Here is a 23,339-nt window from a genome sequence, read left to right as displayed (position 1 = left end):
TCGACCAGCATTCTTTTAGGTAAAGAGAGTTAATTCAGCCATACATAGGATGTAACATTACCTGTAGCTGACATTTGCCAGTTTGCGCAGCTAGAGGATGGAAGCAAATTTTTCATCTTCTGCTTTTGCCTTGCATACATCACAGACCTCTCTCTCGTAGAAATATGTCCTGAACTACACACCCATTGAAATGATAATACCACGTTTTTAGCACAAAGTAAAAAATAATAATCTTTACTACCGAGGTCTCAAGCATGTTTCTTTTGTTTCTGCAATAACGAAAAACTCGCTACACTACACACGAGGGAATCAAGTCGTCAAACTTGCTTATGGAAACAACATGTATTAATATTGAACAAACATACTGAGCAACAAAGAAATTTAAAGTATGTAAGGAGACAAAATCATTTCAGAAACACAAACTCATCAAGTTGAGGCTGAAATGTGGTACACAGTCTTCAACCGCGTAACCTGAAGAGGAGTCCTTGGGTACATGCACCATGGAATTCCTCCGTCAGCTCAGTAACTATCTAGGCAGCAACTTAAAGAAAAGAAGATCCATCTCAGCCTAATGTTAGATGTACACAACCTTGGTTTCATCCTAGTTCTGTAATGCCAAAACAGCATCGATCATCATTTCACACTTGCAAGAAACATTACAGAGCAGCACAGTATGAAAACAGAATCTGCAACCAAAGAAAATAATAAAAACTAATTATTCTACTAAATCTAAGCTGGTTTGACTCTAGCTTGTCTATTTTACAGCAGCAGTAGCAGAAAATTAATGAACATTGAACTGTAACATATAAGCCAAACAAGAGTGTATAAACACGAACCTGGATGTCGAAAATAGAGGGCAATAAACTGAAATAAAGACCTTTTTGAGAACACCACTAAAGCATAAACACACCCAGATAGCAACTTTTGAGACAAACTTCTGAATATACAGAAGGTTAGTTGATTATCTTTCATAAACCCAATACCAAAGAGACATAACTACCTAGCGCAATAATTATTTCATCCACCTGGTGTACTACAAAATAGAGGACTTCAGAATGCTAAAGCTCACAAATAAAAAAATGCTAAATTTTACCATGACAACAACTACTCTTTCAATTCTTGGCTCTAGTCTATTTATCAACACATTCAAATGCAGACCAACTAACATGTTATTAAATGCACTTTCCCTAAAGCTTTGAAGTATACATCAAAGGTTCACCTCACCCCACTTCACCTCCTTCTCATGTATGAAGCACTTTTACCTTGACGGCTAATTCCCAAAGTTTATCTGTTTATTCAAAGTAGCAAAATTATAGGCTATTCAATAATAACATATTGGAAATTGAACTTGCCAACATTTGGCAAGAGCTTGAAGACAAACATTGTAATTCGATTCAATAAAAAAAGTAGACATAAGAACATGCCTACTACCTTTCTTTGATGACTTAGATCTGAATCAATGTCTTATTGATCAGGTTCTCGTACCTAATAAAATCATGTACAAATATAAATGGTTACTTCATATATTTCTCCCTGGTATTAGGCCTGGAAGAGGGAGCAGGGAATTGCCACGGCTTGTACCTGTACCTTTGAAGGAAAACAACTCAGGATAGATATTCTGGTGCTCCTTGGAGGGTGCTCGCCTGGTACTGTACTCCGATCTCCATTGCTCCTTTCCTCCTGCTCAAACTCTCCAAGCGACAGGCGTTCCACTTCGCGGCTAGGAGATTGCAAAGGAGACCGCCACTCTCTTCTCCTCTTGTGTACCTAGCGCACCTCACCGCCGCAAGGTGCTAGTAAACAGTAGAGGTGCGCTGCCTCGGTACCAATCTGTGCCGCCTGGAAGAGAAGGGGAGGCGAACGATGTTCTTCAAAAGAATTTATTTAACACTTCATGGCAGAGTTATATTCATGTTCTTCAAAACAGCAGTATGGGAACATTAAACAAACGGAACTTGAAGCACCAAAATTTCTGCAAACTAAGCAAACACCCCGATTTGTACAGAAACTTAGCAACACGCACCAAACATAGCACATGGTAAAAATTATACAGCGTGCTTACCCTCAGCATTATAAGCATCCGAGCCCAAACGGTTGATGCCACTCATGATCTCCCCATCCTGCATGCAAACCGGAAAGAACAATGTCAATTCCGAAAAGCAACCTATTACCACAGCGTTTCTAATGAGATACCCCCTCCATCATCTGACAATCCTTAGACAGTTAAAGTCGAAGATGAATCGAGTGACCCACCGTTATCTTCATATTCTGGGATGCCACATAACAAAGTTCAGTTGAAGAACTTAATGAAAATTTCACAAATCAATAAAGAACACTTGCAGACTCCACTTACGATTGTGAGCCAATTCAAGAAAAATCATGTGAAGGAGTTCCTAAGCAGGTGAGCATACTTTAGAACTTATAATTGGGGATGAGTCCAAAGAGTTGCTAACTGCAGAAAATTACTTCTGAGCTCCATGATATAGAGATACGTTCAGATGTAGTACTGAAAATAGTATTGAAGCACCTCGAAGATGTGGGCTCGCGTCGGAATCCGATCGCCATGGCCATCACACGGTGTGTGTAGTCGACGATAGATAGCCACCTCTATCCGTGGGGCGCGACAGATCGAGCGGCGGGGCGGCCAGCAAGGGCGAGGTGGGGACGGGCACGACCCGATGAAAGGCGGGGGCGAGCGTTGAGAGGGAAGCGGCGGATCCCACGTCGAGGACTGAGGGGTTGCTAGGTTTTTGCGGCTAGCCTGCTCCTCCAGGAGAGGAGGGGACGAACGCTGGTTTTGATTGGTGCCATTAACTCAGTCGAGGCTTCGACGGCGGACTCCAATCGCCTCGCTCCATCGCGTCCCTTCGCCCCTCCAGATTGAGTCGCTTTGACCCGTGGGCCAGTTGCAGACACGAGCGGATCCTGTCCACCCATTTCTGATCGAACGATTTCATGTAAGATTGACGACAGGCCACCCAAGCAGGTCTTCAGAGTAGCAGCCCTCGAGACGTTGGGTCGGCCCATTACAGCGCACAGGTGAACCAAAATGGCCCAAAACGCTGTGGTGACTCCTAGATGGTTAAGTTTTACTGTTACTCAATACGGGATGGGCGTGAAGAGCATGACAAGTATACTTCCATGTGCAACATGAGCATACTTCCAAACTGCACACCAGCATAATTTAAGTTCAAAGCGGATGTACTTTCCAAAATGGCGTATTTCCTAGTGCACCACGAGTGTACTTCCAAAATACAGAACGACATACTTCCAAGTACAACACCGATGTACTTTTAAGTTCACCATGGACGTGCTTCCAAGTGCAACACGAGCGTACTCAAGAACACACATCGACACACTTCAAGGTGCAACACCAACATATTTGAAGTTCACCGAAGTACAAAAGCAGCTAAGCCGTAATAGTTTGGAATATCTCGCCGCGAGGAGCTCAAAAGATTCTCCAAATATTTTATTTTGAGATTTTGTCTTTCTAAAGAAGGCAAAAATGAAGGCCTCCCATCTCCAGTGTTCTCTCTCACGTCCCTTACCTCCACTTTACTTACATTTGCGACAAGTGGCGAGCATACAGGAAACTCTCATTGATTTTCTTGCTCCAAGTTCGACCATGTAGACAACGCACATCGGTTTTCTTTAGTAAGCTGTCTCTCTTTGGTCTATTTTTTTATAGATATTTCTTCTCTCTTTAGTCTATTTTTGTTTACAATTGTCTCTTTGATAAATTTGAAGATTTCAGTACAGTGAAGATGGCCAATTGCATTTAGGCCAACGCTAGCCGTCGGGCGACCGATTTGGGGCCAAAATCGGTTGTCCCGCGCGTGGTCGGATGGGGTCGCACGGGCCGTTGATGCTCTGGTCCAAAAACATCGCTTTCACAGCCAGAGACCACCAAAAGGTTGCTTTCGCATGCAGCGCCCGACTATAAAAAGTAGCTTTTTGGCCTAGGTGGGACACAGGCAAAGATCTCACCTCTTTTGCTGAAAATCCTTTTACACCACAAAAGCTCACAACAACAAAACTTCATTGTATGTTTTGAGCAAAAAAGTTATACTTTTACAATAAAAAGAAAAACACTTATGTAGCATTGTTGCAAATCACTAAGTTATTAATAATAATCAACAACAATTCCAACATATTTTCTTCGCATATTTACAACAATAGTAAACAAAATTTCCAATATAAAAATTAGTTATTTACAACAATAGTTAACAACAATTCTGACTTTTTTTTTGGTTATTTACAACAATAATCAGTGACAAAAATCAAACGAAAAATTGTCTATTTACAACAATAGTAAACAACAATTCTAATAAAAATACTAGGTATTTACAACAATAGTCAACAACAATTCAGACATATTTTTTATGGTTATTTACAACAATAATCAGTGACAAAAATCAAACGAAAAATTGTCTATTTACAACAATAGTAAACAACAAATCCAATAAAAATACTAGCTATTTACAACAATAGTCAACAACAAATTCCAATAAAAAGGTAACATTTACAACACTAATATTTCCCTAAGGGGAAATTTCTTTGCACCAACAGATTCCCCAAAATTCATCAATAAATCCAACAAAAAACTGTATGTTTACTACTCATTAATAATTTTCCTGTGACTATATTTCCAACAGATCATAATTCTTTTGCCACAAAATTCAACAACAAAATTAACAATTTTCTTTAGCTGTTTACAACAATAGTTAATGATTGATGAGTAGATAGGTAGAGCATGAAGAGGTGGTTGTGCAAACCGGTGGATTGATGCAGTCGTCAGGGGATCCAGCACGGCTGAACAGGGAGAGACGACAATTGAACCAGCCGTGCTAAAATGGGCGTGGCCCGCGACTGCTGCAGCGACGCAGAGCTCGAGCGGCCGGAGCCTTATGCGGAGACGGAGGAACAACCAGGGAGCTCGGAGAAGCAGCTTTCCCAAATGGCGCGCGCCGGAAGCCCGGATAGTGGAGCCGGAGCTTGATCCGGCCGGAGGCGTAGGGCGGCGCGCGGGGCTCGGAGCAGCGGCGCTGGAGCTTGATGTGGGATGTGGCTTAGGGCGACGCGCGGGGCCCGAAGCAGCGGCGCCGGAGCTTGATGTGGGCGGAGGCTTAGGGCGGCGCGCGGGGCCCGGAGCAACGACGCCCGGAGCAGCGACGCCGGAGCTTGATGTGGGCGGAGGCTTAGGCGGCGTGGGGGCCTGGATAGAATCGACCAAGCTCGGTGCCTCTGCGGATGAGAAATGATAACGTGTGATGGCACGTGGGTGGGTCCCAGGAGGGTCTGTGTCCTTTCCTTTCTTATTAGCGTTGCGCGAGACGACGACTCGGCGACCGATCTTTGGCGTCGGATCGGTCGGCTGATTTCAAGCGTTTTCCTTTCATTTATGGGCCGGCTCTGCTCTCACTTGAACTTCTCTGGAGCCCTTCAAGGCCCAACAGAGGAGCTAGAAATGGCCCAACGCTAACAAATGGATAAACTTGCCGCGTGAGCCCGGCCTGCCACTCCCTCCTCTATTAAAACCCTAAACCACCGACCACCGCCGTCATACCCCATTCACCACCACCACCCTCCGCCGCCCCAAACCTAGCACCATGGCGTGGCGCGGCGCAGCCTCTCGCACCGTCCTGGCGGCCGTCCGCCGCCCGGCGCCCGCGATCGGCGCCCTCCGCGCACCTGCTCCCCTCGCCGCCCCGCGCCGCCGGCTCCCTTTCGCCTTCACCAACGCCGCCCCCACCTCCCCGCTCGGGGCCGCACGGTACGCCAATGCCATGTACACCCAGCGAGAGCCGTCCCTGTGTGTTGGCGATCCGATGTCCTGATGCCGTTGTTTTCTCTGTGCGTGTGTGTGCAGGCCCCTGGCGGCGTTGATGGGGTCGCCGCTGACGACGCCGGTGGTCCTAGCGCGACTGACGGCGCACCCTGGGGCCAGCGCCCGGGCCTGCTGCGAGCTCTCCCAGGGTAGGGTACCTTCTCCTTTCTCCGTGCTTGTCAGGATCGCTAATATGATCTAAGTTCGTGTCGCGATCTGGGTTGCAGACTGAAATGTGCCTAGATTGGATAATACATTTTTTTTGCTGTGCCTAGATTGGATGAGTTAGAGTCTACGTTTGCTGTGATGGGTGGTTTTCTGGGATTATGCTTGTAGTCGGCCAGTTCTCTTAATCTCTTGGAATCGTAGATGGGAACGCGTTTCTTTCTTTCGAAAATGGATCTGCACGATGTACAGTTTGGGTGGTTTTAAAGCTTGTGTCAGGCTAGTGTTGCCATGTAGAAATTCGGAATAGTATATGCAGGTTATATGCAATGTGTGCTATATTTTGTACTCTTTAATAACCCTGAGTGAAAACTAATGTAAGAAGATTAAAATTGGGATTTGATAGGGAATGGGGACGATGGTTGAAGTTGGAGGCCGCACAGCATGATGAGGACTGTGTCCTAGGATGATGTAGGTCTCCTCCTTTTCCCATTGCATTCCTTTTCTAATTAGTACTTGGCAAACTAGAAGTTAGCAATTGCATTCAAGAAGTAAGGAGAATATGTGTGCATTCAGAATTCCTTCTTTTGTTGACACCATTGTTTATCAGTCTTTTGTTTCTTGCTATCTACTCATCTTTTTAATGCTAAACAACAGTCACATACTAAACTAAAAAATTCCCCGCAAAAAAAAAATACTTCACTAAATTAGTTTTTGAGGTCAATGCTTGCTGTATGTATGCTTTATCTTTCTACTAAATTTGAAATTTGAAATAAACATTTGGCACTCGTTCCTCTACATTATAAACTGCTTACAATTTTGTTAAAATATTGAAACTTCAATTGATTGAGGGTTATGTATGGTTGGGAATTGTTAGGGAATGGAAAGGATGGGTGATGCAAGAGAGGCCAGGGTAGAGCACAACAAGGTGCTGATTTTTAACACACAATCTCTTTTGGTAATACTCATCTTTGTCAATCATCTTCACTTAAAAGCTTGATAAGATCATGAAAATCATGGTAATAAAAACTTTCGTGTAATTAGTTCACAGTTGCAGGTTATAGGAACCACTTGAACTAGAATCATTTGGCACATTTTATTGATGAACTAACAAAGCATGCAGTAGTTGCAACTGTGTTACTGCGCCAGCTGTGACGTGCTGCTTGGGCTGCTTGCAACCTTTTGCTACCTGAAATCTGTAGCTGCCAAGCTGTGACGTGATGTGTGGACTGCTTATGCAGTTACAACCTTTTTCTGCCGGAAATGTCTAGTCTCCTTGTGTATGTCCACTACAAAGTGTGAAATGATTGTATAGGAAAATAATGCATTTTCTGACAGTAGTATACCTTTTCTGTGAGTTGTTTGTCGATTTGCTGTCACTACATTATTGTGCGTTGATTTTGAAATTTTGAGAATTGGTCCTTTTATGATTCTGCGTGAGCTTAATTGCCACAATTTACTGTAAGCTGTAAACTATGCAAGTTTGCTAACGGTATAGTGGTGTTGTTATTTTGCAGGTACTTGAAGAGACCATGTGGATTTCCTACTTTCCTTTTCATAAAAGGATACAAAACTTGGATTCGTCGTTTGGAAAGCATAGCTATCCTGGTGTAAATTCTTCTAGCTGGTGTTAAGAAGAATCTTCTCCAACAAAATAGCTAGTTTCTCCAAATTCCTAGCCTAGACTGAAAATAATTTTCCTTTCATATACCATGGTCTGTAACATGGATTTAGCATCTACGTTTGTGTGAAATATCTTAGTACCATCCGCTAAGTGGATTTGGTGGCCCATTTTATACAATGCATTCGATTTAAAGATCTCTTGTTCCATGAGCAGCAAATCTAGTTAGCCTGTCCTTTCCGTTTATTGTTTATCTTACTGAATGTTGCGTAAAAAATGTCTGAATTTGTATGGCTGTTCAGCAGTCCTGCTGAGATATATGTAACAATTTCAAAACTCTAGAAAAAAGTGGACAATAACTTGTGCAGAAGCTCCTCATGGCTGTGACTAGGCAGTAGACGTGCACATGATAATATTCACAAAGACTTTACTTTATAAGTTAACTTCATCTTTCCAATGCATCGTCATCATACAGATACACTGCACCAGAAGCTGCTTCTGGACTAGTTCAGTTCTCACGTTTATACACTATACTATACAGACAGAACACCTGCATATTGCACAACTCACAGCAGGACCAGCAGAACATACCGGTCATCAACCCTCAGAATGACATGAACTGTCATGGACGCTCAACCCGCGTTTATGTTATGTTCTGGAAGAATTTAAGCTTCATGCTGGGCTGGTTATTCAGAGCCAGCAACTGTCATCCCATGCTGCCGTGGAGTCTTATCTTTGTCTTTCTAATATTTTAGATAGAAGTTGTGGCGGACAAACTTACCCAGCTTGCACCACTTTGCGTGGTAGTACTTGACATGCTCTTTTTGTTTGGCCTGAAGCGGGATGTTATTTGACTTTCTATTGGGTGCAAACTTTGCTTGGGATGATATGTAGGCAGAACATTAACTGGTTTCAGCATTGGGTAATCTTAGTGTATCACAAAGAGTAACTTATTTAGATGTGCAACACTCACATAATTAGGTACTTGTACGATTTATGGTTAAGCAGGGAAATGTATATGGAAGCAATTTGCAACCTATGGCAGGACAATTGAACTGACCAGGATGTTGTTTTCCTGGTTGAATCGATGCCAACCCGAATATTTGCTCTCTCACATTCAGCAGTAGTTGTAGTATTAGAAGCTACACCAAGAGTTACAACATACACGTGCACGCTCATTGTCTGCCTCATGCTCAACTCGATAGTCACTATTGTTTGGAGATTCAGCCTCTTTCCCTTTGGAAAATGTACATTACGTTCATCAAATTACATGGTTTCAACATCGACGCCACGAAAGTCGAAGTTGCAAACTTGTATAGTCATTTTAATTGTTTTTAATAGGACCTGGCATTAAAAGAAATAACGAACACTACACGACACCTCAAGAGAAATGAGAATTATAACGAGATCCTTGAGAAGCCCTTCATCTTCAACCTCCAGACCGTGTCGACGGCGCGCCAACGCTGCCGCACCTCCCCGCGCCAGCCCGACATTTTTAGTCGTGGGCGGGAAATCGCCGAATGGATCGAAAAGACCACATGTCCCGGGGACAAAGAAGAAGGATAAACTGCCGATGAAGCTCCTTAACGGTCTAAAGATCCTCACGACCAGAAGAAGCCCTTGAAAACCACACCACTCCCACCAGATCGTCCATCGTGCACCACAATGATGAGTATTTTTTATCTCCATAGACTAGGCATCCATGGATGGAAATTACACCATACAAACATCTCCTTGGACCTAAATTTGGCCCAATCAATTTCAACCATTAGATGATATATACACTACACGCTGAAATTCTAGTTCATAAAAATTGTCTGAAATTCGTATAAAAGATGCATCTAAAATTTGATAAATCTTAGACATGTTTCAGCCTTCAGGACATGGAATATGATGCACCGTAAAATCTCCATTTTGAAGGACTCTTTGGGTTTGTTATGCATAGAGTGAAGCTGGACTTATGAGGGAACTTTGTAGTATTTATTTCTTTCATTGGGCTTATCAATTGTTTCCAGTATCACTACGGGAAAGCGGGACTACACGGCAAAGACCCCTGTACACACGGCAAAGCCTTTGTCGTGCGACGCTGCACAGTAAAGGTCGCATGGCAGTGCCATCGATGGCAACAGATTCTTTGTCGTGCGCCTCGCCAACATTGCACAGCAAAGGCTTTGCCGTGCGTCCCAATCGCTGCCGTGCGTCACGAGCTCTGTCGTGCGGCCAGGCTTTGCCGTGCGCCGCTAGTTTTGTCGTGCATGCAGGCTTTGCCATGCGCCTGCCCTGTGCCGTGGCATCGAGCTTTGCCGTGCGTCCTGCCCCCAGTTTGCACGACAAAGGCTCCTCCAGCACGCCTACTGCCTGCCAGGAGCACAGGCTGCCGACATGTGACGCCTTTGCCGTGTGTATGCACAACTTGCATGTGGACGTATGATATGTGTGAAAGTGTGGTGGAAGGTGTAATGGTGTAAAAATAGCTTTCCGGTGTGACCTTCCTCACATTCGGGCGATAATACTTAGCAGATTCTCCGAAGCGCGATTACTCTGAAACCCTGATATATGTGGAGGGATGAAGATGGAAAGTACTTTTGTATTGCAAATAGTATGGGTATATACACATTATCTTAAGTAACACTAAAAAATAGTCAATAAAAGTAAAAATAATTAAAATAAATAAATATAAGCAGTAGATGAAATAAAATAGAAAGGAAAAACGAAGAAAAATGCAATATGGCGCACGGCAAAGGGAAGAACGCACGGCAAAGGCGGCGTTGCCGTGCGTCCCAGCTCGGCAAAGGGTGAGGCACGACAATGACCAGCGCCTTTGCCGTGCATCAAATCTTTGTCGTGCGCTGTGTTGGTCCATTGCCGTGGAGCGTTCTTTGCCGTGCGCTCTCTTCCGCCATTGTCATGAATTGTATCTTTGTCGTGCGTTTGTGTCGATCTTTGCCGTGGCCAAGCTCTCTGCCGTGCGTTTTGTTCGGTGCACATCTTTGCCATGCGGAAGCGCAGGGCAAAGACTGGATGCACGGCAGCGCCCTGTTATCAAACAAATGTTGGTGGAAACTTCTGAATTGTGTCATAACTTTGTTGTCTTCACGTGCTACTGAATCTGATACAAAATACTCATACTCCTGTAGTATATTTTCCTTCTAAAAATCATGCCCCAAATCTAGGCGAGTTTGTTTTAATCGTACAAGTACAAATTATCTTCTTGGTATAATTTCCAAGTGAGTGTGCCCTGATTAGAGCAGTCGTCGAGAAAACACAATGTCGGTCGCCTCTTAGCAGCACGCCACCGGTCGATAGTACCATCGTCGTCAGGAGCAAAAGACAAGGTCGGTCGCCTCTTGGTAGCTCGCCGGTGGTTAGTGCCATCATCGACAGAAGAGTCGCGCCATTTATTGGATGGTGTACGGCACCGCATGGTACGTATCAAAGGGTGCTCGAGTGGCAGCTCGATCGCGTTGGTGAACGGACGACGACGACGAGGCGAGATGACGAGGTGAAAGCAAGCTCGGACGGTAGCCTCCGTAGACGTTCCACCAGCGACTGCCGGATGGCGGCTGCAGCCGGCGGAGGCGGTGGTCCCACACCTTGTTGCTCGCCGGAAAGGAGGGGTACTGCCACTGGCGTTTGGCCGTGGTATCGTACTTGTACAGACGGCCGCCGGTCAGGTAGTACAGCCACAACACCCCATCGCAGTCATGGAGCCATGCGCCCCTCGGGTGGCACTCGCAGCGGCTGTGACAATGGATGCGCGAGCAGTATTGAGCGTCTATGTCGAAGTTGTAGCGCATTTCCCATCCATCGCCACCGCCGTTGTTTTGGCTGCCGACGAGGTGGAGGTCAGTCATGAGTACCCAGAAGGTGAGCCTGGGGCGAGGCGCGCGTCAAGTTCATGCACAGCGACACACAGCCGGCCGTGCAGCTCCATGGCGTCTCCACAGCCGTTTGCACCCGCGGCGTTCGTTTCTTCGGCAGGCCGTGCGCGTGGACCACCTCGCTGGCCACGTCAATGGCAAGTACCCCGTCAAATGGCATGCCATACCCCGTCGAGTGAGTCACCAAGTACAGCTTGCCGTCGATGAGCACCGGCCAGGATCGCATCTCGTGACGGCTAAAGTTGAGGCGCGGGCGCCGGCGGCGCCACTCGCCGTTGTCGCCCAAGGTGCACACGTCCATGTAGACGTCCTCGTACGTTTCGGGGAAGGAGAGGCGAAAGAGTTTGTACTCACGGGTGGACGGGCTGAACCCCATGGCGCGCGAAAACCTGCCAGTCCACCACCGAGATGGACTCCGCCACGGGCGGCGCCGGGATCCCGAGCTTCTCACCTGTGACGGGATTGCAGACCAGGACCGGAGCGTCCCGGACGTCCGCCACGAGGCAAAGGAAGCCATTGCACACGTTGGCAGGGCTACGCTACTATGCACCTTCCATATTCATTGCCAACACACATAATGTTCAGAAAGTTTGTGTCATGGCATCCTGATTTTACCGTCAAAATGTATATGTTCAGATTTCGAGCAAGGGAAATCTCTTGTGTACTAAAAGCATCTTAAATTGGCACCCAAAACAGATGATCTAAAAGTTATACATCACCAAAAGGTGGGATGTATACCACCTCTGCAGTTTTTGCTTTACAAAAAGATGTAAAATAGGACACAAAAACTGAAATATATGATTTATATCAGAACTGTTTCTGCTCTCTAATTGAGCACGCTCTCGACAAAGCAGCGAGGACACATGGTGGTTCATGTTCGACATGGGGCTTCGCGACAAACCGAATAGCGGCAACCAATTTGTCGCATGAGGGCTCGGAGCAAGAGGGAGGGGAAAAGGGGTGCACGAGGACCGCAAACTCACCCTGAGCACGATGACGTGCCCCCCTATGGCATGGGTGGACGTAGGCAAGTGGATCGAAAACCGTGACCGACTGGACTTCAAGGACTGACGCTGAACCAGAAACGGATTCAGTACTACACCCATATTCACTGCCAAAATATGAGTCACTTGCAAGCTAACAAACTAACATTAGTCACTTGCTGACTCCTGTTTGGACACGAGATCAAAATTTATGTCTCCAGAACAGAACATAATCCAAGAACGTTCTAAAAAAAAATGGATCAGTAACTAGCCAAACAACAATTTGTATTCATACATATTCAGCTGCTCTTAACCAGAGAACGTCCACATAGCCAAGTCTAGAGGTTGATGAGGTTCTAGGTTTGAAATCCCACTCTCCTCCTTAGAAGTGAACAAATAAGTAGTCCTCCCTTTGTCAACTTCTTTTACATATTGTAATAACAGGGTAGTGCTGCTAACTTCAGTAGAAATAATCAAGAGAAAACATGGTTAGTTTCGACATGCTTAATGTGAGATACTTTGATCATCTGAGCAAGCATATTTAGTCTCATTTCGGGAGACTACACATGAGAGAGGTGGCAGCTTTTGCTCTTTTTACTGTTGCCCTAATTTTGTCCTTGTTTCGCTTCAGGCTCTCCCGATCAGTCCTTATATTGCTGCTCTCTTCAAGTAAATCATCGATTATAGCACTGCCAAGCTCCTGATCAACTTTCCACAAAGTTGATTCGGTCTTCAGTCCTTCAACAACTTCTGTACACATAAGCATTTGTTCCTGCACTTCAGCTTTGTGTTGCTTGAGTTCTGAAGCCAAAACAATAGTCTCAATATCATTTGCGATTGTGTTGATCACAACTGACTCGTGGTGGTAGTTTGCAAGCAGATTGCACAACTGAAATTGGCTGCACCCTTCCATATCATTTACAGGTATAGCATTATTCACTTGAAGCAGACTCAGATCTTCAAGCATTCTGTCCTTCAACATTTCATTGAGAAGCAAAGCTTCGTCCAACTGGTGGTGCAGATCTTCGTTTTCTTTTGTGAACATGGAAATATATTAACATTATAGCTCAGGGTACTACAACATCTCGGCGACAAAGCGTCGAGCAGGGATCAAATGTGCCTACATGCACAACAAGAAATAAAGATGACCTAGAACCTTGTAGTTGATACCAAAGATTGTCTATGAAGCCAAACAGCGATCGTTCATCCGCCGACAACACGGACTCGATATTGCTGCATATGCAACCTTCAAGGGCCTCCAACGTACTCCATACCAGTTGATGCCCCGCGGGTGGCTCTCCCGACGGTCTATCTGGCGTATGCACTCGAGGCTGAGGAGGATTGAGCTGAAGATTTTGATGAACCATCACCGAGCTCAATCCGAGTGGGTCCCCGCCATTGAATCTGGGGATCAACGACAAAGATGTTGTCGTCCATCTTTGGTGACACAGCCCGAACAGCGGAAGGACAGCATCTTCTACAAGGTGACCATCCGGCAAGAAAAACTGCATGCATTTTGAACTCACCAAGACATAATCCTGCTCATAATATTGTGTGGTGCCGCCACTGTTAATTGTCATATAAGCATATGTGTAGTTCCAAGATATCTGCTGCCCATGTATATCATTTGTTGTGTGTGAGCATAGCTGATCATCCAAAAGAGTGGCTATTATATTGTCTTGTCTCCATAAGCTCACACTAAGAAAATTATTCCAATTCAGGCATTGCAAACTGTGGGCCGCAACAACCATAGGCCGGAAGTACAATTCCAGAATCTCATGCATGTGAACATAATTGTCCAGTAAAACTGCAGCAGTTGTATTAACTTGTTTCCACAGGTTCACAGTAAGCAGACTATTCCAATTCTGATATTTCCGGCAATGAGCAGCAAAAGCAATAGGCCAGAAGCATGAATCATTCATCTCCAATGGAAGAACATTATGGAGTTTGAGCTTAGCATACCAACATTTGGAGACCAGAGCTTCCAACCTGACGAACAACTTTTGGGCAAAATCAGCACCTCCACGCCAGACTGCTTCTTGATTAGCCGCAGCAAAGTGAGCAGAAAAACAAGGAGTTGGGACATGCCCTTTCCTCGTGTGCAGGCTCCTCATTTGCAACAACATGCTCATCACCTTGTCAACTACAGAAGCGAAGGCACGGACAGATCGCCCGCAGCTACAGCCCATGGCATAGTTGGGAAGGCACATGACTGCCCCAATCTTGATCTGCTGCATCTTCGAAGTAAAGTTCTTCAAGCAACACCATAACAACTGATTCAGCTCCTTATCCCTCAAATCAAACTCGAGCAGGAGGGAATCCTTAGTCAGAGCCATGGAATTATTGAAGAAAAAGAAAGGGGGCAGGGTTGTGGGAGCGACCACAGCCGAAGCAGTGCGCCGCCATGGATCCGGCTGAGAGGTGCCGGCATAGGACACACCACCCACTCTACTCCACCTCGCCGCCACGCTGCCGTCGACACGAGTTTGAGGGAGAGTCGTCAATCAAAATAGACTGTTCACTGTGCATGGAGTTTGACCCTGACAACATTGCCTCTTCTTGTCTATGCAGATGCATAATGTTCTTTCCAAGTTCAGTTCCTTGTTTGTTCTTTGCAACAGAAACTGCATTAGGTTGACTAACTTTCCTTGCCAACTGCTCCTCTAGAGCACATACAGTACTTTGGAGATCATCAACTGATCTCTCCAACACCTTGACTTCTTTGACCTTCTCTTCGGCACATGTCTTCATTTCATCTGCTATCTATAGAGGTACAACAGAAGGGTTATACAAGAAAATTATCACAAGCGGTACTAAGTGAGAGAAAAATAAAGTAGGTAGCTGAGCACCTGCCAAGCCTCTGTAGCAATTGCTTCACGTTCTTCTGCCAATGCCTGAGCCCTCCCCAGCTTATCTCTCAAGATAAGCGCCTGAGAGTCACAGCATTGTTTCTCATCCGAAAGCTTGGAGAAGTCATTTTGCAACTTTTGAAGGAAGCTGTTCCTTTCATCAAGTAAAATTTTCAGCTCAGTTAACTTTTCTTCCATTTTTTCAGTGGCATTACTTTCACGGGTTAACTCCTCTTCCATAAAGTAACTGCGACGTTCAATACAGTTGAGCTGAGATCTCAACTCATTGTTCTCCAGAGAAACTGCACCTAGTTCACTAGCTGCATTTGCTAGCTGCTTCTCCAGCACAGAAATTTTTTCGTTATGATTCATGTTGGTAATATCAATCTCTTCAGTCAAAACGGACAGTTTATTATACATGGAATCTGCCCGTGCCAACATTTCTTCTTCTTGTGCTTGCAAACGCAGAATTTTATTTCCAAACGAATCCAATTTTGAGCTCAGTTCAGTTGCTTCTTGTTCTTTCTTCGCAATAAGACCAAAATTATTGTTGATGTCGACTAGCAACTTCCCTTTGAGAACACTACACATTTCCAGTCTAGCTTCATAGCACTTCTCTTTGTCAATCATTTCTGACTGCAACTGAAGGACCTGAGAACTTAAATCTTCAATGGTTTCTTGACTCTTGAGATGGCATTCTCTCGCATTTTCTTTTTCTTGCAGAAGCTTGGCTATTTGAGACTGCAACATCTGCAATTCGTTGTCAGCAGACTCCCTCTCCTGCAAAAATGACTTTCTTTCAGTTTAGGATGGTGTTATATATAACAAAAATAGGACTAAAATTTTGCAAACAACACCTTTAGGATATATATCTGATTTTGCAAAGTCTGAACGTCTCCTAAAGAGTCTTCATTCACAAGAGCCTTCAAATTCAAACAGAAAATAATTGTCAAGTGGCTGGTATTTTGGGGGTTGCTGACAAGACATAAGAGACAAATACATACATTGTTTTGAATGCGCCTTGCACGTTGAGCAAACTTGAGGGTACTGAGTGTTTCCTTACTTGAACTACATAAATACATAGAAAGTTGTATGAGCATACGAAGCAAGGTCTCATGCTTTCTTCAGTTCAGATCAAATGCAAGTCAAACAGTTCATTACCACAATGAAGGGCTAACATTTGCGATAATCAACGTCTTCGAGTTTCCACCAAGTGAATCCTATATGTAAAAGGAGGACTATAATAAACAATTATCAAGAGAAAACAGTAACAGAGAACACAGTAGCAGGGTATTATTATCTTGGTTGTTACCTGGAGAAGGAACGTCAATTTTGAATCCCTATAAGGAATGTGCCATTTCTTCCCAGATGTGCGATCAACTAAATTAGTTATCACAAGGCTGAAATTCACAATCCAGGAAAGTAGGCATGGCTGAATAGCGGCACACTCAAATATTTTTTTCCAATTTAAAATAGTTTTAACTATGATTTTCAGTGTTAGTCATGAACCTGAGTGTTAACAATGATTTGTTAATATTGGAAGCTTCCTTAAGCCGCTCACCTTCAGCACCAGATGCCGTTTGCCTGTTTTAAGTGCATCTATCAAAGAATCGGGGCTCCACTAGGTACAATAAGTTGCGAGACAAGTCAGTTTATTGACCTACCTTTCGGACCCAGCAAGATCAACTAGATTCAGTCTTGCAAACCGTGAGTTACAAATGGAATCCTTCTCCCACCTACTCTCGATAGTGCATGTGAATACAGTGTGCGAGCGGCTACTCGCAGAATTCATGTTTGTCGCAGACACTTTCCTATTAACAGAACTCTGCGCAAGGTTTCAGGCATATGCATTTAATTATATTAAGTTCACAGTCGTCATAGCATATTTGCAAGAAAAGACACAAGAACAATGTATTACCTGCGTCAAAAGTGTCATGATGTCACCGACACTGGTAACTTCACGTTCGGTCAAATTTTCAACATAGGCTCCAACGTTCGTATCTTCTCGGAGCTACACATGCATTAGCTTGATGCTTAGTACAAGTAATTAAATAATAGCATTGCACTAGCAAGTCATATTCATATTCGTTTGAAGCAACAACATGAAAGCATACCAGAAGATTTGTGGATGAAGGGTCAACAAGATCTGTAATTTGTTCATTGTAAATCTCCAGGAAAGAACACTTGCAGTTGTACTTGAGCTTCTCATCCCTCCTGCTTTCTTCTTCCTGAAATTTTGGGATGCACGCATAAGAAATTTGAAATCCATAGCATTATAAGACACTTCACCATGTAGTGAGCAACAACTATCTGTTATCTACTGAGATTGAAAAAAAATATACCTCTCTGATTCTTGCAATTAATAACTCAAAAATGCGTGGTATCATGCCACATTCTGGACCAGGATTCACTCCCAACTCAGTGATTTCACCAAGCATTGTGTGTGTCTTTCCACTTCCAGTCTGCAAACGATTAAAAGTTGAAGCATACGGATACAGTTCTACATGATAAGTACAACAAAAACAAAGGTCATAAGGATATACCTGCCCATAAGAAAATACGCAGCTGTTGTATCCAGCCATACAGTTGTCTACCATTGGTAAACCAGCAACTCGGAAAAGCACTTCCTGCGAATGCAAATTCAAGATTGGATCACAATCCAAGATTTAGCATCAGAGTATGAATCAAATTCTTCTGAAGCAGACCTGATTCACTGATTCACAAGCAACATGGTCGAACTCAAAACATAATTCTGGGTGTCCGGTCCATGTGATGCTCTGAGCACTTTCTTGTCTCAAGCAGCGATTATAACCACAAAGGTTTTTCTCAGTGTTATTCAAAGGGCGGACACGGATAACAACCTGGAGAAGAAAACACAAATGTAAGGAATAGCAAAGTTGACTCTCCAACAGGTGTACTGGTCCGAATTTAGTACACATCCACACTTGCCTGTTATAAACGCAAACTGAAAGGGAAAAAAAAGTTCTGCAAACTCATCTCTTGGACAGCTTGGTAATAAATAAATGGAGGACTTTTTGAGTTATACTACTAGATATCATTACTGAATTACGATGCATTTCCAAGATACAGGTAAGTGGTTATAAATGAGCAAACAATGTGAACTAAGAGCTTGCTGTCATAATTCCCAACCAACCAATAATAGCACAAGGCAGCAGCAAAAATCAGCAGCAGGTGCATACCTGCACGTTGTTCTCCATCCAGAAGGAGGGGTCCTCATGGAGCTCAAAATGCGGCACCTCCTCGGAATTCACCGCCGTAGCGTGCAGCGCCCTCGCCACCAACTTCAGTCCACCGCTGGCCCTACCCGGCTTCAACGTGCTCCTGGCCAGCTTCCGCTGGACAGACCCAGCTCCAGCGGTCTTAGCACGATGCACACTGTGGGCAGCAACCGCACTGCGGGGGGTTGCTGCGCTCACCCGCGACGGTGTCTCCTCGCCACGGGGCGGGGGTCGCCGAACCCGACTCAAGGACGGGGATTTCAACGGCGTCTCCACCGGCAACTTGAGCTTCCTCTTAAACTGCGTCACTGGCGTCCGGATGTCAAGGAGACGATGCCGGGTCGACGCGGCGCCGGAGCCCTTGGCGGCCACATGGGTGAGCACCGTGTACGGAGCATTGCCGTTGCCGCCGGCTCCCGACTCGGAAGCCCTCCCCGGAGTATGCCATAGAGATCCACCGAGACGACCCACCATGTTGCAGAAGAACACCACGCCTGAATGCAGGAAATGAAACGTCAGATCACCTCCAGAATCAGGATACAGTGTACATCACCAAACCAAAAGATGCACATTTCTGAAGCTGCTAATAACATCCCCCTCGCACATCTAAACATAGATGCCGCCCAGAACCAATCATCGTCGCAGCTAACCCTAATTCCGCACCCAAATCTTGCGAAACAAATCGAATCATCTTATTTCGACGGAATACCAGAGAAAATAGAAAGAAAAAAACGTCGGAAATGCCCCCAATCCAACTAATTCCGGCCGGCTTGCGAATCAGACTAGCTAGCATCAGCAAATGGCCCAATCCACACACACGCGCCGTCCATCGGAACCCCACAAATGCAAGAAACCACAGAGAGAGGAAAAAGTAAGCATGATAGGGCTACGGAGGAGGAATGGGGACTAGGAGCTTTACCGTCGGAGAGGCTGGGCGATTGCCGGCGGTGGCGGGCGGCGAGGCGAGGCGAGGCGAGGCGAGCGGTCGGCGGACAGAGAGGTGGTGCTCTGCTCTGCTCGCCGGCCTCCCGAAATCCTCTAGTCTCTTCTTCTTCTCTCTGTCATAAAGTGGGCGGCTTGAAATTTAAATGCCACTTCTTTTGGCTTCCACGGTTTGTCCTCTAGCGGGAGAAGGAGCACCAATTACCCCAGCCGGAAGCAGAGAGACAGGCCGCGTCGCCGCCGCCAGCGACGCCTGCACCGCCGCCTCTCGCCGCCGCCGGGCGGCCCCGCTGCCGGCGACCGCTCCAGCAAGCATACCCCGCCCGGGCCGCACCGTCCCCGCGCGGGAGCGCCTCCGCCTGCCGCATTCCGCGCCGCCGCAGCCGCCGGTGGACCAACCCGACGCCAGCGGCGCGAAGCTGGCTCATCTCCCGGCGGGATTCTCGCTCCTTCCGGCCGCCCTTTCTTGGTATGCCACACCCCTCCTCGCTGTTGATTTAATTTGTGCAGGAAGCAAAACCCTAGCTCGAGCTCTAAATCACTTCTCCTGCTACGGATTGTTTGTGTTCAGGTCAGGGAGAGAACAAGGAGCAGTTGTCTCAGCTTTGAAACACAGAGAGAGTTTGCTTTGGCTCCATGGATTCAGGGTTCAGGGTTTAGGACTAACACCAAAAAAGGCAAGGAGCTCTGCAATTGTTTAATCAGGCAATCACAGCTGCTTTGTTCCTGCCGAGACAGTGGGTTTAGGACTACCAGAAAAGGCAAGATTGATTCAGCGCGCGCTACTGATTGCCTGTGTCCTGTGAGCCTTAACCCAACCAACAGGGCAAGATCAGCTGGTGTTGTGTGACACTGACAGCGGGATGTTCATCGCGTCTGACTTGAGAAGCTGGGCGTCTAAAGCTCTCTTCTCGGTAACCTCTGAGGACAGGGATGATGCCAAGGCCACACCAGCTACAGCCGAGGCCGCCTCGCCAGCCACTGCAGCTCCTTGGTCAGTCTCCCGCCCGCGCGCTGCTGTCCAAAGCGCAGCTCCTTGTTCAGCCACCAGGTCTGGCTACCGGCCGCGTGCTACTCACCCAAGCGCAGCTCCATTTTCACCCGCCGGGTCTCGCTCTCGCCCGCGCCCTGCTGTCCCAGGTTCAGCTCTGTTCTCAGCCTCCCGCTCTCGCTCTCGCCTGCGCCCTGACCTTCACGCCGACGTGGACTACTCGAAGCACGACGCCAACATGATGAAGAAGCTCAGGCATGTTCCGGAGGAGGAGTGGTTCCCGCGTCAGAGGCAGGAGCGTCGCCTGACAGGCGGCAAGTTCTGGACGGTTGTGCAGAAGGACCTGTACCTTGCCATCAAGAAGAAGCTCAGCGAGATGGCGTGGATCGACTGGGCGTTGGTTGGCCCGGATGTCCGTGGCTACTTCGCCGCTACCCCGGGTCTCGACGGCCTGTTGGAGAGGCGTGATCTCAGGTGGGCTGATTCGCACGTTTGGCAGTTCTACGCCACGCTGTGGGTTCAACCGGACAGGTCCAGGATCACCTTCATGCTTGGCAACGAGCGGCGTGAGCTGACCAGAGATGATTTCGCCAAGTATCTTGGCCTGGCTCAAGGTGGTGCCCGGGTGCACAGCTTGGCCTGCCCCAATGGGAGCAGGGAGGAAGACCACCTGCCACCGCTAGAGAGCATCCGCCACCTTTACAAGAATCCTGATGCCGTGGTGGTGGAGCATTGTAAAGATCGCAATCAGCTGAACCATGAAGCAGCCCTTGTGTACGAGATTGTCAGGAAATCGATCCGGCCTATATCTGGACACGAGACACTCACCACAATTGAGATCTGGATTCTGCACTTGTTGATGTCAGCCAAGCCTGTGGACGTAGTGGACTTGATGATTGGAGTGATGCAGGAAATCATTCTCGACATCAAGCGCCGCCTGCTGCCCTACGCCCCATATCTCATTCACTTGTTTGACAAGAAAGGCTGGCTTGAGCATGGCATGAAAATCGATTTCGGTCAGCGCCTCAAGCGATATCCCAACCCCGACAGCAAGAGGAGGCTCAAAAAGCATGTCAAGTCGCCCAAGGCTCCGAAACCTAAGGCCACAAGGAGTGTTGGGACAAGGTCAGTTTCACCTCAGGTGGAAGCTGGATTTGACCGTGAGAATACACAGTTGGACCACACACTTAGCCCGAGCTTAGAGGAGGATGCACTTGGGAAGAACACTAATAGGGAAGACAACCTACAGATGGTGCCATTCTCGGTTCCTAATGAGTTCAGATTTAGCCAGCAGGGGGTGCACGATGCAGAGGCAGGAAGGTCGGGTGGTCATGCCAACGATGATGATTCTCCCATGCTGCAGAGCCATGTTGATCGTCAGCCTGCTAATCTTGAGCAGATTCAGGGACAACATCAGCGTGATCCCCAGCAGCGGCAGAGTGAGAGCCATCACCAGCAGCTTCAGGGACAGCTGGCCGAGCTTCAGCGACAGTGTGAGAGTGATCGCCATCAGATTCAGGAACAGCTGGCCGAGCTTCAGCGACAGCGTGAGAGTGATCGCCATCAGATTCAGGAACAGCGTGAGAGTGATTGCCAGCAAATTCGTGAACACCATGAGCGTGAACTCCAGCAGGTTCGGGGACAGCATGAGCGCGATCTCCAGCAGATTCAGAGACAGCTAGCCGAGCTTCAGAGACAGAGTAAGAGCGATCGCCAGGAGAACCGGGATCTCCGGAAACAGCTAGCCGAGCTTCAGCGACAGAGTGAGAGCAATCACCAGGAGAACCGGGATATCCGGAAACAGCTAGCCGAGCTTCAGCGACAGAGTGAGAGCGATCGCCAGGAGAACCGGGATCTCCGGAAACAGTATAGTGATATTGCGGCTCTTCTCAATAAGGAACTAGAGGAACTAGATGATATTTGCAGGCTCTAGGCGAGCTCCGCTCCCGCCGGTTTCACGCGATGACTCTACTTCTCAATGTGTCGAGCGACGCGCTATGACGAGCTTCTGCTAGCCTGCACCCTGCAGTATACTCAAGGTTCTCTCTCCTTTAGCACAGCAGCCACTTTACAAGACGGAGACATAAGCTGGTTCTTGATGAACTTCTTTGGTGGCTTTCCCTTGTTGTGCTTGATGTTGAAGTGGAGAGACTTAACTCGTTGTTATCCTTATATGCGTGGAGTGGAGTTGTCTTACATTCTTATGCACATTCTAGAAGCTCCTTTTGTGGATTCTTCAATCTTCATACTTTGCTCCGATATTAACCCTGTTTGGAGCACGTGAATTTCTTATGTTGAGGTCTGAAAGCTGTTGTTCGTCCTGCTGGCATGCTGTGTAGAAACTCATTAGTCTGATGATGAATTATTAAGCACTTAAAACAAATCCGTTCGGTGTAGCATCTGCATTTCTGTTTATACAGTGGAAGTAGCAGAAATAGGAAGCAGTTCTGAGCCACAACCCACATGCATGATGGCATAATCTGCAGTGCCACTACAAGGCAACATGTTTAGTTACCTGAAAGTTGAGTGCCAGCAGTCATGTTTACCTGAAGCTCCCACTTGGTTTATATTTAGCTTATTAGATTTGCACTATGTCGATCAAGGATCGCAAAATGCAACTTGTACCGTTGCAGACAGTTAAATTAAACTTGGCAGCAGGGATAACTAGTTGTCCCTGTCGCTGTTAGCGACCACGGACTGAACTTACCGGTTTCAGTATCCATCATCAAATGTACTGCAGCTATGAATGAATCCAGTTCCAACAGAAAATAGTGAGCGACTTGTGCCTCCAACAATGTAGCACGCACAATTGCAATGAAGATGGCAAGCTGGGTGGATGGC

At 46.5% G+C, this 23,339-nt stretch overlaps 3 protein-coding genes and 1 long non-coding RNA gene across 14 annotated transcripts; 2 read left to right on the top strand and 2 right to left on the bottom strand.

The window, feature by feature from the left end:
- Window positions 1–365: 365 nt before the first annotated feature.
- Window positions 366–3,163, bottom strand: LOC127298884 (uncharacterized). 8 transcript variants are annotated; one of them, XR_007850172.2, is made up of 5 exons: window positions 2,528–3,163; window positions 2,354–2,452; window positions 2,063–2,268; window positions 1,588–1,972; window positions 366–1,288 (listed from the first exon to the last, which is right to left on the bottom strand). It is a non-coding gene; the product is annotated as an uncharacterized lncRNA (long non-coding RNA). The 8 variants fall into 8 exon arrangements; XR_007850170.2 differs by having other exon boundaries at window positions 2,063–2,120; window positions 2,254–2,452; window positions 2,528–3,160; XR_007850169.2 differs by adding an exon at window positions 1,432–1,485 and having other exon boundaries at window positions 1,582–1,972; window positions 2,063–2,120; window positions 2,254–3,159.
- A 2,387-nt stretch (window positions 3,164–5,550) lies between these two features.
- LOC127298885 (uncharacterized) lies at window positions 5,551–7,808 on the top strand. 4 transcript variants are annotated; one of them, XR_011744600.1, is made up of 5 exons: window positions 5,551–5,773; window positions 5,870–5,976; window positions 6,399–6,463; window positions 6,870–6,920; window positions 7,510–7,808. XR_011744600.1 is itself a non-coding variant. In XM_051328748.2 (4 exons), exons 1-3 carry the CDS (start codon window positions 5,610–5,612, stop codon window positions 6,887–6,889), a joined length of 291 nt encoding a protein of 96 aa, XP_051184708.1. In that variant the 5' UTR covers window positions 5,551–5,609; the 3' UTR covers window positions 6,890–6,920; window positions 7,510–7,808. The 4 variants fall into 4 exon arrangements, 3 of the variants coding, with proteins under 3 accessions (XP_051184708.1, XP_051184707.1, XP_051184709.1); XM_051328748.2 differs by lacking the exon at window positions 6,399–6,463; XM_051328747.2 differs by lacking the exon at window positions 6,870–6,920.
- A 7,117-nt stretch (window positions 7,809–14,925) lies between these two features.
- LOC127303209 (kinesin-like protein KIN-12F) lies at window positions 14,926–19,704 on the bottom strand. The gene is made up of 15 exons (XM_051333964.2): window positions 19,485–19,704; window positions 18,527–19,059; window positions 18,032–18,187; window positions 17,870–17,953; window positions 17,669–17,788; window positions 17,441–17,554; window positions 17,245–17,337; window positions 16,991–17,151; window positions 16,836–16,910; window positions 16,639–16,726; window positions 16,488–16,546; window positions 16,331–16,394; window positions 16,184–16,249; window positions 15,327–16,106; window positions 14,926–15,240 (listed from the first exon to the last, which is right to left on the bottom strand). The coding sequence occupies exons 2-15, from the start codon at window positions 19,037–19,039 to the stop codon at window positions 14,926–14,928; spliced, it is 2,688 nt and encodes an 895-aa protein (XP_051189924.1). The 5' UTR covers window positions 19,040–19,059; window positions 19,485–19,704.
- Window positions 19,705–19,840: 136 nt separating this feature from the next.
- On the top strand, window positions 19,841–22,759 carry LOC127298886 (uncharacterized). Its single transcript, XM_051328750.2, has 2 exons — window positions 19,841–19,976; window positions 20,079–22,759. The coding sequence occupies exon 2, from the start codon at window positions 20,371–20,373 to the stop codon at window positions 22,429–22,431; it is 2,061 nt and encodes a 686-aa protein (XP_051184710.1). The 5' UTR covers window positions 19,841–19,976; window positions 20,079–20,370; the 3' UTR covers window positions 22,432–22,759.
- The last annotated feature ends 580 nt before the right edge of the window (window positions 22,760–23,339 follow it).

Source organism: Lolium perenne, chromosome 5 (assembly GCF_019359855.2).
Source record: "Lolium perenne isolate Kyuss_39 chromosome 5, Kyuss_2.0, whole genome shotgun sequence".
Taxonomy (NCBI): Eukaryota; Viridiplantae; Streptophyta; class Magnoliopsida; order Poales; family Poaceae; genus Lolium; species Lolium perenne.
Note: the sequence above shows the minus strand (reverse complement) of the source record. Positions and strands in the feature narration are given on the sequence as shown.

Excerpts from the sequence above, each read along its gene's own strand:
- LOC127298885 (XM_051328748.2), top strand. The coding sequence starts at position 5,610 with ATGGCGTGGCGCGGCGCAGCCTCTCGCACCGTCCTGGCGGCCGTCCGC. Across the intron at positions 5,774-5,869 it reads TCCCCGCTCGGGGCCGCACG|GCCCCTGGCGGCGTTGATGG; the intron begins GTACGCCAATGC and ends GTGTGTGTGCAG. Across the intron at positions 5,977-6,869 it reads CTGCTGCGAGCTCTCCCAGG|GGAATGGAAAGGATGGGTGA; the intron begins GTAGGGTACCTT and ends GGGAATTGTTAG.
- LOC127303209 (XM_051333964.2), bottom strand. The coding sequence starts at position 19,039 with ATGGTGGGTCGTCTCGGTGGATCTCTATGGCATACTCCGGGGAGGGCT. Across the intron at positions 18,188-18,526 it reads GGATGGAGAACAACGTGCAG|GTTGTTATCCGTGTCCGCCC; the intron begins GTATGCACCTGC and ends TTTCTTCTCCAG. Across the intron at positions 16,547-16,638 it reads AATTGACGTTCCTTCTCCAG|GATTCACTTGGTGGAAACTC; the intron begins GTAACAACCAAG and ends TTTTACATATAG.
- LOC127298886 (XM_051328750.2), top strand. The coding sequence starts at position 20,371 with ATGTTCATCGCGTCTGACTTGAGAAGCTGGGCGTCTAAAGCTCTCTTC.